The sequence below is a fragment of the Nicotiana tomentosiformis genome, chromosome 2, assembly GCF_000390325.3.
Source record: "Nicotiana tomentosiformis chromosome 2, ASM39032v3, whole genome shotgun sequence".
NCBI classification, from domain to species: Eukaryota; Viridiplantae; Streptophyta; class Magnoliopsida; order Solanales; family Solanaceae; genus Nicotiana; species Nicotiana tomentosiformis.
The window spans coordinates 44,132,885-44,146,504 of NC_090813.1; the positions used below are offsets into that span (position 1 = coordinate 44,132,885).

At 34.7% G+C, this 13,620-nt stretch overlaps 2 protein-coding genes across 2 annotated transcripts; one reads left to right on the top strand and one right to left on the bottom strand.

Annotated features, from left to right (window-relative positions):
* The first annotated feature begins 3,008 nt into the window (after window positions 1-3,008).
* Window positions 3,009-7,070, top strand: LOC104087370 (probable methyltransferase PMT27). The gene is made up of 8 exons (XM_009591803.4): window positions 3,009-4,531; window positions 4,616-4,765; window positions 5,002-5,272; window positions 5,394-5,504; window positions 5,586-5,760; window positions 5,939-6,211; window positions 6,284-6,478; window positions 6,564-7,070. Exons 1-8 carry the CDS (start codon window positions 3,230-3,232, stop codon window positions 6,778-6,780), a joined length of 2,694 nt encoding a protein of 897 aa, XP_009590098.1. The 5' UTR covers window positions 3,009-3,229; the 3' UTR covers window positions 6,781-7,070.
* A 935-nt stretch (window positions 7,071-8,005) lies between these two features.
* On the bottom strand, window positions 8,006-10,083 carry LOC104087369 (glutaredoxin-C3-like). The gene is made up of 4 exons (XM_009591802.4): window positions 9,524-10,083; window positions 8,694-8,767; window positions 8,397-8,495; window positions 8,006-8,279 (listed from the first exon to the last, which is right to left on the bottom strand). The coding sequence occupies exons 1-4, from the start codon at window positions 9,994-9,996 to the stop codon at window positions 8,224-8,226; spliced, it is 702 nt and encodes a 233-aa protein (XP_009590097.1). The 5' UTR covers window positions 9,997-10,083; the 3' UTR covers window positions 8,006-8,223.
* Window positions 10,084-13,620: the final 3,537 nt, after the last annotated feature.

Sequence of the window (13,620 nt, forward strand, 5' to 3'; positions counted from 1 at the left end):
TATTTTGTACTTGGCCAAAAGTATTTTTTTTTTTGGTCAAAAGTACTTTTTTCTTCAAAGTTAAAGGAGTTTGGTCAAGCTTTTTGAAGGACAAAAAAGTATTTTTGAGTAGAAGCAGAAGCAATTTTTGAGAAGCAGAAAAACGTAGCTTCTCCCTAAAAATACTTTTTTGAAAAGCACTTTTGAGAAAAATACACTTAGAAGCACCTTTTAACAGTTTGGCCAAACACTAATTGCTGCTCAAAAGTGTTTTTCAAATTGTTTAGCCAAACACAATTGCTTCTCACCAAAAGTAATTTTCTTAAAAGCACCTTTGAAAAAAGCACTTCTCAAAATAAGTAGATTTTTTCAGCTTGGCCAAACAGGCTATAAGTCTAGTATTGACTTTTAATTATAAATCAAACACCCTAAAATTTTGATTATTCTAAGTTGCTTTTTTCATAAAACTTATGTATCTAACTTTGATCGTCAAGTTAAATACATTGCAATAATACACATTTCTTCTAAAAAGATAATGCTTTCAGAAAATGTCTTTACTCTTTAATTATAAATTATAAATATCATTTTTTATGATTTAATAATGACACAACAGTTTTAATGTTTAGATATCTTCCTTCCAGATAAAGTATTTCATATTATCTCATAACTTGAATGTCAATCCTTACGTAACATAGTTATTTGTTAATTTAAAACTTATTTTATTTGTTACGGAATAAGTAATTACAATGAGCATATATATCAAAGAGGTTGCTTTTAAATTTAAGATGCATTTTAATATCATAAAAGGTGTGGCATGTATTATAATATTTTTGATAATTTTTTTTACAAAATTTACAAAGAGTAGAAATTCATAAATAAATAGAAGTAGAATTAAGAAAGTAGAACCTGTTATTTTATACTGCTTTGAAACCTCATAAAGAGTTGTGTTTTGATGCATAACTTGAAAACCTTTTACCAACATGAATCATGAATCATGAGAGGCACGTGTTTTTTATTAAAATTGCACAACTTCGGCTTTGTAACATATGCACCAAAAACTTTTGAGAAACTGCCTCCTTGCTTACCCTCTTTTTCCTTGAGGCATCAAAACAGTAAAAAGATGGACAAAGTCTTATTCGGTAGTTTACTGTTAATCTACCATTTTTTTTCATAGAGTGATGTGCTGAAAATTCTTGTGGAGGAGCAAGTGGTCTAAAAGAATTTCCGATCATTGTTAAAATTTATTGTAAACCGTGTAAGTTTGTGAATTGAATGGTTATGACCGTTACGAAAGAGTACGAAGAGTTAATATTATTTGCAGGCGTCTGTTTTTATAAATAGGGTAATTAGGTTTTAAGAAGGGTAATTTAGTATTTTAACTTTTTAATTAAGAGCTTTTCACTTTTAATATAACTAGTTACTCTGCACGTGTATACCGAATTATATAATATCTAATTTTATAACATAATATTAATATTATTAAAATAAAATTCTGAACAAATAATTATACATAAAATAAGGTACAAATTTTTACGAATTGGTCCACGTAAATCATCATATATTGACTTTGAAAGTTAGTCCCAAACAAACACTTAACTTTGCAAGCATTAGCTTAAACGAAACAACATAATATGTAAATGTAGCCTGGTGGCTAAACTAACAAAACACAAACTCATTGCTAATGTCTTCATAAAAAAATGTATGTCACAAAACCGCTTAAGTTGGTAATTTAATATTTCATGAAAAGACTTTGTAAGGCTAATTAACAAAATATTTAATTTGAATTATCTTATTTAGGGAGTAGTAATTAATTTAAAATATCTTATTTTGATGTTATTTTTGCAGGATCTTTTCTTTTTGACTTAAAAGTATTAATTCAATTTTTCAAGATTTATTATTAAAACACAATTTAATAGGCTATTCGATATATAGGGAACTTGAATATGAAAACAACTTTTAAATACAGATAATATGAGTAGTAATTATTTATTGCGAGCGGTACAATTTTTTTTTTTGGGTTATTTTCTTAAAGAAAAAAGAAAGAGACCGACTCTTTTGTATAATAAATACTCTTAATCTGATTTTAAATTCACAAAAGTATAAAAATTGAAGTTTACTACTTGTTGTTTAGTTTCAAAATCTGTCTGTTAAAGGAACATAATTGCTGCTTGAATTTAGAGATGAACGATCTATGCACAAAATAGTTTTTAATTTGAATTTAAAAATAAATGACTTATACTGCAAAATGCAAACATTGCGTCGTCTTGTCTAAAGCCAGTAGGAAAGCATTGTCTAAATAAAAAGCTAGAAGGAAAGCAGAAAGCAATAGATAGATACAACAATCATTTTCTTTTTCCACTTCTTAAAATAATGATCACCCAATAGAAAAAAAATATAGATTTTTTTCGTAAGTTAAATACTTTAAATCATCTAAATATAAGTGCAGAACTTTAGCACAACCATTTGTGAATTAGAATTTGAAGACTCGACTAAACGTTAAATAAAAAGGTCAAAAGAAAGGTATGAGCGCAATTTAATAACAAAAAAAGATAAACAATAAGACAATAATACCTTTCAATGATGAATTTTATAGAATTGCTGATGAGACTAAGTACTCGGGGTGCATTTTTAAGTCGCTCCGCTTAACTGTATATAAATACATACTTATTTATTATCAAGAAGTTAGAACACTCTTCGTCTTCTATTCCTTTGGAATATATCTGTGTGAGTTATGAAACAAAGGCCTTTTTTTTTATTTGAATAGTAAGCCAACTGTTTCTCTATTCTAAAAGATACCAACGGTTGAAAGACAAAATCAAATGGGAATCGGTAGACACTATTTTAAGCATTATTGACTAATGTGAAAGATCACATCCCTTCAAATAAATTTGGTATTTATTTAAAAAAATTGGTATAAATAAAACATTTAAATTATTTAGAAGGGCATTTAGGTAATTCAACCTTTTTGTTAAGAGCTAGATAATAAAAGTTCCCCTCCCCAATTCAAGGAATTAAATGAATGTAAGAAGTTGTTTCCTTTCCCTACTCTGTTGGATCTTTAATAATCCAACTTGGACTATTTCTCTCTCTCTCTCTCTGCCTTTCATCTCCCTCCACAAAACAAACTGAATCCTCTCAAGTCTCATCTCACTTCTTGCTTTCATTTCTATTACCAACTTCAACATAAAGGCTATTGCAAAAACCAAAAACAAGAAGTAGCAAATTGGATGTAATCCAAATCACAACAAACATGCCAACAGCAAGAGCTCGTTTGGGCAGAAGACCATCCAGTTCTTCCTACTCATCAACTATTACTACTATCATCTTTGTATCATTATGTGTTTTAGGCGTATGGCTTCTCACCTCCACCTCTGTTATTCCTCCCAAATCCACCACTCGAACATCCACCGAATCTACCATCTCCACTTCCGCGTCTTCTTCTCTTGCCTCCACCATTATGGATGCCCACAAGACCATTTCTAACAATGGAAGAACACCTCCTGTTTTTAAGGACACACAAGGAGACCTTCCTGATGATGCCATTAAGCCTGATGACGCTAACCGACCTCAGGATACTAGGGAAAATGACAAGCCCCAGACAGATGTCTCATCAGACATTACAAAGGATTCTGGTGGTAGAGATAGTTTAAACGGGAATGGTGAATCATTGCAAACTAGTGAAAATGGAAAACTAGAAGATGAGAAGAAAAATGCAAATCTAGCTGCTGTAGAGCACTCTCAAGGGTTGCATGGAACCGAATCTGTTGAAGAGCAAGAGAAGCAGAAACTATTGGAGACACAAACATCTGAGGAAAGTTCCATCACTCACAGGCAAGAAGCTGAGCAAATAACTGCAGGAATCGGAAAGACAACAACCGGAAAAGAATCTAAAGATAAGGGAAGCCTAGGAAAAGATAAGGCTGAAGAGGACGTGTCGTTGGATTCAGGAAATGATGCCCATGGAGTTTCAACAGATAACACCAAGAACATATTGACAGATCAAGAGCAACAAAAACGACTAGAGCAGCATCAACAACAGGAAGATGACCAAATGCAACAGCAACAGAAACAATCAGAAGAACAAACTCAAGGAGTAACGAGTAAAGATCAAATTAAACATGACGAGGCACCTATATTAAAAGATGTTAAGATTCAACATGATCATAAGGCTCCCGTAAACTTAACAAATAACCTACCTGTTCTGAAGACTGAAAATCACAAGACTGAAACCATTGTACCAAAAGAGTCTAAAGAATCAAAGAAGTCCTGGTCGACACAAGCTGATCATTCAGTTAACCAGAAAGAAAGACGAACAGTCGGATCAAATAACAAAGACAGCAGTGTCCCAGAACAGAATTGGCAGCTGTGCAAGGTGGCAGCTGGTGCAGACTACATACCATGTTTAGACAACGAGGAAGCAATAAAAAAGCTAAAAACCACAAAGCATTATGAACATCGCGAAAGACACTGTCCTCAGGAACCTCCTACCTGCCTTGTCCCCTTGCCTCAGGGATACAAGACACCAATTGAGTGGCCTAAAAGCAGAGATAAGGTAGGTGTCTATTCAGAAGTACTTTGTTACTTAATATGTATCCCAAAAATGTTAATCTTTTAAGAATTTTCTGCTTTTATCCAGATATGGTACCATAATGTGCCTCATACATTGTTAGCAGAGGTGAAGGGGCACCAAAACTGGGTGAAGGTCTCTGGTGAATTCCTGACTTTCCCAGGTGGAGGTACTCAGTTTATCCACGGAGCATTGCATTACATTGATTTTGTACAAGAGGTATGTTATCCATCACCAAAAACTATAATAATAACAACAATATATTTATCTTTTAAACATTAACTTTACATCAAGATAATGACTAAACATTTCCTCATGGCCTCTACTCAATAATATCATAGGATGATCAACCCAAAAATTAAAAGGACATCTTAAAAATAATTACTAGAAGAAGATATGTACTACTTTTGACAATTCAATGATGCTGAAGATTTATTTCAATCAACTGGTTGTAGGCAGTTCCGGATATAGCATGGGGAAAGCACACTCGAGTAGTATTAGATGTTGGCTGTGGAGTCGCTAGTTTTGGTGGTTATCTTTTTGAGAGAGATGTTCTTGCAATGTCTTTCGCACCTAAAGATGAACATGAGGCGCAAGTTCAATTTGCACTTGAAAGGGGAATACCTGCAATATCTGCAGTGATGGGTACTCAGAGGTTGCCATTTCCAAGTGGAGTTTTTGACCTTGTGCATTGTGCACGCTGCAGAGTCCCTTGGCATGAAGAAGGTTTTTCCTAGACAATATATATATATATATATAGGGTTATTTCAACATTCAAGTCCTCATTAAGACTCTGCCTTTGAGTTATCATATAGATTCGTTAATAAAGTTTAAATATGCGATGAAGGTGGTGCTCTTCTCCTGGAACTGAATCGTGTACTTCGCCCCGGAGGTTACTTTGCCTGGTCTGCAACTCCTGTGTACCAAACTCTTGAAGAAGATGTTGAGATATGGAAGGGTAAGATCCTACTCATTCCTTTCGCTAAATGTCGTTTAGAGTAAAATTAACACCTTTGCTGTTTTGCGGTTCTCTTAACAGCAATGTCTAATCTGACGGTGTCCATGTGTTGGGAGCTTATAACCATAAAGAAGGACAAACTAAACTCCGTTGGTGTTGCTATCTACCACAAACCAGACACAAATGACTGCTACGATCAAAGAAAACAAAACAAACCCTCAATGTGTAAACCAGATGATGATCCTAATGCTGCCTGGTAAGCTCACTGTAAGAACAGACTAAGAATTTGTCCTCCAACAAGATTTTGTTTACTCAGTGAAATCTGCCTACCAATAACATTTGCAATATCTACAAAGAATATGTAAGAATATAATTTCCACATATTCTTGAGAACTGCTTACCAACTTTTAATGAAATTGGATTACACATTTCAGGTATGTTGCCTTCCATTCATGTATACATAGGGTGCCGAGTGAAGAAAAGGAAAGAGGATATCGGTGGCCTGTAGAGTGGCCTGAGCGACTACAGACCCCTCCATACTGGCTTAACCAATCACAAGTTGGAATTTATGGAAAACCAGCTCCAGATGACTTTGCAGCAGATTTGGAACATTGGAAACGTTTGGTAAGCAAGGTGTATATGAATGGACTGGGAATCAGCTGGTCAAATGTGAGAAATGCCATGGACATGAGAGCAGTATATGGAGGGTAACTAACTTCTCTCTTCTTACCTCTGGTTATGCACCAAAAAGAGTACTGATAAAAGGCTCCTATTAACAGGTTTGCTGCAGCACTTAGAGATCTCAAACTGTGGGTGTTGAATGTAGTGAATGTCAACTCTCCAGATACACTTCCTATAATATACGAACGTGGTCTTTTTGGGATTTATCATGATTGGTGTGAATCCTTCAGTACATACCCAAGGACATACGATCTTCTACATGCTGATCATCTTTTCTCCCAGTTAAAGAAGAGGTAATAGTATTTTATGGAGTAGAACCTTGTCCTGTTTGAAAATGGTTCGTGTACCATGACCTAGACTTTCATGTGGCATTTGTAGGTGTAAAATTATTGCAGTGTTAGCAGAGGTTGACAGAATAGTTAGACCTGGAGGTTACTTGATTGTCCGTGATGACTCCGCCACAACTAAGGAAGTAGAGAACTTACTCAAGTCTCTGCATTGGGAAATTCGGAAAACCATCTCCCATAACCAAGTTGGAATACTAAGTGCACAGAAAACTTTGTGGCGGCCAAGCGCTTCTGCTGCACCAACCTGACTACAAAGTCGGGAGAATCCTAAAATTGTCTAAATCTGTAGTTTTTACTCTGTAGCAAGCACAACAAGCAATTCTATTTTTGTAGCCTAAAGTTCCTCATGTAATGCTGCGAGCAGGCAAGAAGCTGCTACCGTAGCTTTTGTTATTTATTTTTATTTTTATTTTTTATAGTTATTTATTTATTCTTTGATAGATAAAGAAGGCAAAGTGCTGCCGGCAAATGCCGCAGCTCTTGTTATTGATTAATTGCAAGGTTAATGTAACATTTAGCATACAGATGCATTCAAGCATGTCTCGTAGTCCTATATCATTTTTCTTTTTTCCTTCTTAGTCGCTTTTATTTTTTCCTCCGCGGGTTGTTTGTATTTTTTCGAGACTCGCCAACTTCAGTTTTGTCCAAGACATCTTGCATTAAGAAGGTCAACAAAAAGGACAAACCGCTCTTGGAGGAGTGAGTGCCTGATCACTGAGTTTTGATGGCTATATTTTTTTTGGAGCGAACTCAGGGCTATTTTGAAGCACATTGATACAAGTTATACCTTTTTGAACAAAAGGCTACACTGAATCCACTTTGTATACGGATAAAGACGTTATAAGTAACGCAACTATGAATCCCATAGTAAGTTTTATCTTGGCTTAAGATAAATGCTAACGGCATGCTTAACGCACGAAAATTGGACAAAAAGTGGTCTTTCTAGCAGCAGACAGGTTTCCTCAACCAATTTGGTTGGGTCGGCTATAAGATTGGTTTAAAAAAAATTATGAGCTGCTTTGACAAAGATAGACTTTGTTGAAATGTGAATGGGTCTGCAGAGCTCATGAATAATGGCATTTAGCAGTAATTACAAATGCAACAGATTAGGCCGACGGATATTTCTCTAAATGAATACAAAGGATCTGAGTTAACAGCTTTCCTTATGTGCCAAGCATGGCATCTCTTCACTCTTATGTCTCTATAATTGTTACAATGCGGATCTACACAAGCTTTTTCATACTGCCATTCGCTCAGATAATAATCTTCTGTGAATATTTGTATCCACGGGTTCTAGAATCCAGATGCACATAAAATTAGCTTCTAAAGTATGAAATTTGAACAACATAACTGGAATTGGAGCAGAGTCTATACTAGAGGATTTCTCTAATTCCACGCTTCTTGTTATCCTATTCCATTTTACTTTTGTTCATTTGTAAACAACCTGCTGTCTCTGCACAGTGCACACTGCAGTTATAGCTAGTGAAGGACATATGCATTTGAATTAAGTTCAAATCCCTTGTTGTTTGTCCAAATACCCATTTTTCAGCATGAGAAACGAAACGAACAGCATAGTAGCATACAAATTTTAGTTTAGAGCTGGACCTACCAAACTAAACTAAGCTCTCCATGAATGCATTGTAGCTTCAGGAATTCAGATAAGATGCTTGAATCTCTCGACTTGCAGTACTTTACTCTTTCTTAAGTAGACTTTGCAACTGACCGTTCTTGACAGCATTTTGAAGATCTAATAAGAAGCCCAAAAAAAATGAAAATCACAAAAACAAAATGAATCAAGTGTTACAAGCTGATAAATATCAGGTCAGGAGAACAGGAATCAGACAACTGAAATCACAAGGCCTACCCTCTGAACCACCAATATGCTTCCCATTCACAAACACTTGCGGGACTGTGCTGCGGCCCACCAGATCCAAAAGGACATCTTGAATACGACCGCCATCATCTGAGCAGATATATGGTAAGTTTGAAACAAATCCATTAATTCCAGCGCTAGATGTGACAACCAATGTAGACTAACCCAGATAGGCAATCAAATAGTCAACAAAAACTCTGTTTTTTTCCATTAATTGTTTTCAAGTATTCCACTTTATTTTCATTTCTTTCTACAGGTTCCATGGGAGGGGTATTGACAATAAATCACCTCGAAGATCAAGCTCCACCACAAATGGTTGTTCTTGAAGTTCATTGAAGATGTGTTTGGCACGCTTGCAGTACCTATTGTCGAAAGACAATACAAATTAGCAGGAGAAGTAAACTACAAACATCAACATGCACTTAAAAAGCTAGCTCAAAGTCTCAGACACAAGGTATTTTATGATTCTTTTTTCTTTTTATTGTCAAGATAAATGTGAGATCCAGCTGAGAATTAAATAAAACAAGGCATAGCATAAAGATGTGGCAGGATACAGAACCACTACAGCCTATGATGCCTCAAATCCATTGTTATCTTTAATCTTATTCATGTATACATATCCTGTCTAAGCATAATGTTTGTTCCAAGCAGCATATAGAACATCGTAAATCACATGCTCAGCTATTAAAATCGGTTGGTTACTCACTACGTTCCTTCTTTGCCAAAATGAAAGGTCTGATTATTATTTTCAGGTTTCAATATTGAAGAGGAATAGAAGGCAGTGGATGTCTAGAAAATTTGTCCAACAAACACTTGATGTGAGTCATCAGCTCTGACATTGGTGACTAGGATTATCTTAGCAACATGTCTTATTAGACAGAGAATCTAGTGATTAGTCCATGTGCGCCCAAGCTAGCCCGGATAGGGCTGATATTTTAAAAACAAATTGTCTGATACAGAAATCTGAGATACCAGTTCCCAATTTACTGGCAAAGCAGAATAGAAACCCTTAGAAAGTAAATAAAAGATGATCTCTTTCATCTGCAGGCTTTACACTATACTACGAAAGTTAAAAAGTTCTAATCAACTCTTGGTTTTAATCATACAGAGATACTTACGGGCAATAGGATTTGGAGAAGATGGCGATCTTGTTAGAATATATGACATTTTGAACAAAAGCAGAAGGAGAACTAGAAGCTAGGGCTTCTGCTGGACCTTTCACCATCGCCATTACTCCAAATACAGCGATCATCATAAGCAAATTACGCTTGAGCGCCATTTTCTCGTTTTCAACTTCACGAACCGTAAAGCGTTCGATAAACTGTTGAGTTTTGGAGAAAAAAGTGAGGAAGAGGGGTTTTTGAGCCTCAGCTGAAACCCGAAGACGGCGGATCTCGTCGGCGGTTTTCTCCACGCGGTTGCGGAACTGTTCCACGACGGAGATTTTGGAGAGGTCACGTGCTTTGGGAATGGGAAACCGGAAACCGGGTTTAGTAGGAAGTTTGTAACATTGTCTGAAGCACCGGTTTTCTATTTTGGTTAACCGAGCCGCCGGGTTGATGTGAATCATGACGGAGGAGTTGACTGCCATTTTTACTGTAAAGACCGGAAACCCGACAGCAACGAAAAATTAACTTTTGGGCCTTTAATTTGGACCTAAAAAATGCTTTTTATGATTTACTGAATTTTAGGTTTGAGTGAATGAGCCCATTTATTACTTATACAGGTTTTGGTACTGTATCTGGTAACTGGTATAACTCTTTCTGGGAAGTAGTAAATTATTACTATCAGTATTGTGCTACAAAAAACGTGATACTAATTTAGTACACACACCACAATGTGTATACTTCATAACCGAACTTTACAATATAAAAAATAGTTTGATTCGGAACGGTTCAATTGGTTTTGTCCGCTGTTTATAAATTTGATTTTAGTTTTATGATCTTACCTTTTTTTTTAAACGAGAGATTTACTTTTACACGTAAGAAATTTATCTTTTACACGTAAGAGATCTAAAAATATTATTTTCTTAAATTATAAATTGTAAAGGGACCGAAAAAAACAAAAAAAAAAAAACAATGAGAACAAACAAACAAAAGAGGGGGTCCCGTGTTAGAAAGGTAATAAAAGCCGTGTGAAACTCATGAGAGAAAAAGTAATATGGGTTTGAATTGGCTTTTAAGCTTCTCATATAAGCTTTTTAAGCTCTGTTTAGTATTTTTTAGCGTTTGGCAAAGTTAAAAGTACTTAAAATAAATTAAAATTGTTTAAAACAAATCAAAAACATTTTTTTTTTTGCTTAAAAGTTATTTATTCTTTTAAGTCAATCCAAACATGCTCTAAATAAACAAATACAAGTTGTACTGCTGCGGGTTTTGAGTTTTAGGCCAGTCACTAAACAAAGGCATTAGCTAATGAGTCCCCCAAATGTGACTAATAAGAATTTTTAACCAAAATGTGCCATTTTCGGAACAAAATTTCCTGGAGGTACAAGTTTTAGGAGAATTCCAAGAATGTTTCTATACTTTCTGTTTTTTACATTCGTGTTTTAAAGATCTTTCCTAACAAGATACTCCAATCATGGTAAATATCCACCCGCACTAAATATGTATACCAAATCAACTAATTTAAATTTGATAGTTAAAAATTAAAATAAGAAATGAGTGTATTAAAAATACATATCGTATATTTTTGATATAGTGTAAATATCAAGTAAGTTTTTATTGTCCTAACACTACAACTATTCGGATTGCTTCAAAATGTAAAGCAATCTGTTCAGATTAGTTCGGAAACTTGAAAATTTTCTGTAAACTGACATTCCACTTAATTGTTGCCTTGGCTTTGTTATACTACATCAAATTCTAATCTTGTTACACAAAATTTCAGTATTATTTCTAATTTCAATTTGTTTTCATATCTTGCTCATAGAGTCATAGTATTTGCCAAAACTAATTTCCAAGCCACGGGATAAAATCGGGAAATTAGAGCAGATAACAACTTGTGATCAATAAAGGGAGAGAGTTGTTATTCTCCAGAGCACAAGGTGAAGTTTACAAAGTTTTCTCTTTGTGTACAGTATCTGCCTGCTTGTAAATTTGTCATTTAATGAAGATAGCAAACAACACTTTATATGAATTGAGCTGATTATACAAATTCTAGTTTCCAAATCAAACCTAAGAAGGCTTAACATCAGGATTGCTCTTGTAAAGCTTATTGTATTCCTCCAGTTCTTCGTAATACATGTCCCACACGCACGGAACACATCCATTGCCGCAACAATCACCCGGCAACGGCTTCTCCGGCGGCGGCGGAATCGTGACCTTTGATTTTTCCTGATTCTTCTCCGACTCGGCTTTATTATTCATCGTTGACTCTATGGAGCTGTTTTTATTCGCTTCCTCGGCCATCGGACTTTTGAGTGCAGCGATATTACGGTCTGATAGAAATCTAGGATAACTGAATCGGATCAGATTAACAGTTGAGATTCGTCCAAAAGTCAGATCTGTAATAGGCATGAGAAACGCGGAGGCGCGTTGGACATTTTCCGGTGGCCGATGGCGAAGATTGGTTGTTAAAGGTGTCGTTTTGGACAAAGTGAGTCCAGAAAGGGCCATTCTTATACAACCAATCTGAGGACACCTTTTGAGCCAATCACGTGTTGACTAATGTGTATGATTTGTTTAAGTATTATACTAGTAAAACAAAGGCTAATATCTGGCTGCGGACAACTTTATTCTCCTTTTTTTCAAATACATAAGTGATTTAAAATAATTTTATATTTTAACATACTTCTATGTTCACAGATAAAAAACCATTATATTTTTTAAAAGTAAAAATTCCACAAAAAAATTGTAGCTTAAACTCGTTTTTCAATTAAATTACATCACAGAAATTGAAATAGAGTGAAAGATACTACCACTAAGGTATTACCCTTAAGTGGTCAACTTTATTCTCCTTTAGGTTACGATGTTTTGTACCCGTTCATATCTAAGATGCCATAGCATTGCATTAAACATTTCAGTTTTTTATTTTAAAAGATCTAATACCATCCATGGTTTAAAAATATGCTACGTATTATTATTTAAATAGTCAATAATCTTCGTTATAATTCTTTTAAATACTTAACTGCAGACGATGATATTTACTGTGACTTCGTAAGTTTTTGAATATGTGAATTTATTTTATAAGAAAATTTATTTTAAACAAAATTGAAACATACATATCTAAATTTATATTAAGAATTGAATTATGTTAAGTCTTATCCTTCGAACATTATTATTCCTATTTGGACAGAAGAAGTAATAACAAGCAAAAGCGTTGTCTTTATTCATTAGATTGTCAAGAGGAAACGGGTACAAAAACCGCGGTTGAAATCTCTAGAAGACCGAAAAAAATAAGGAAAGCTTTATAAGAGTAATTTTCATAAATCATTATTGTTCTTATAGCTACCATATGTATAATTACTTTATATAGCTACTATTCAGTTATTACGGTAGTATATTCATATGTATTTGCGTTGTTGTATTCATGAATACAGCAGCAAAAAGCGCCTAAAATCAGGTCAATCCAGCTGTACGCGCATGTATTCACATGTATTCGCGCTGCTGTATTCATGAATACAGCACTAAAAAGCGCCTAAAATCAAGGCAGTCCAGTTGTACGCACATGTATTCACATGTATTCGCGCCATGTATTCATGAATACAGTAACAAAAAGCGCCTAAAATCAGGGCAGTCCAATTGTACACTCATGTATTCGTGCTGCTGTATTCATGAATACATAAGTAAAAAGTGCCTAAAATCAGGGCAGTCCAGCTGTACGCGCATGTATTCACATGTATTCGTGCCATGTATTCATGAATACAGTAGCAAAAAACGCCTAAAATCAGGGCAGTCCATCTGTACGCGCATGTATTCACATGTATTCGCGCTGCTGTATTCATGAATACAGTTGTACGCGCATGTATTCACATGTATTCGCGCCATGTATTCATGAATACAGTAACGACAATCCCTTAAAAATAGGTATGTCCAGCTGTCTAAGAGAGTGGAAAAACATAAAATAAAAAAAAAAACGTATTTCATGCCTCAATGGTAGTATATACCATAATAATTACTTATTTTACTATAAAATATAAAAGGTAGCTATAGAAAATAATATTTTAAAATAATTTTGGTTTATAATAAATAGGGTGTATACATTTGATATAGGAAGT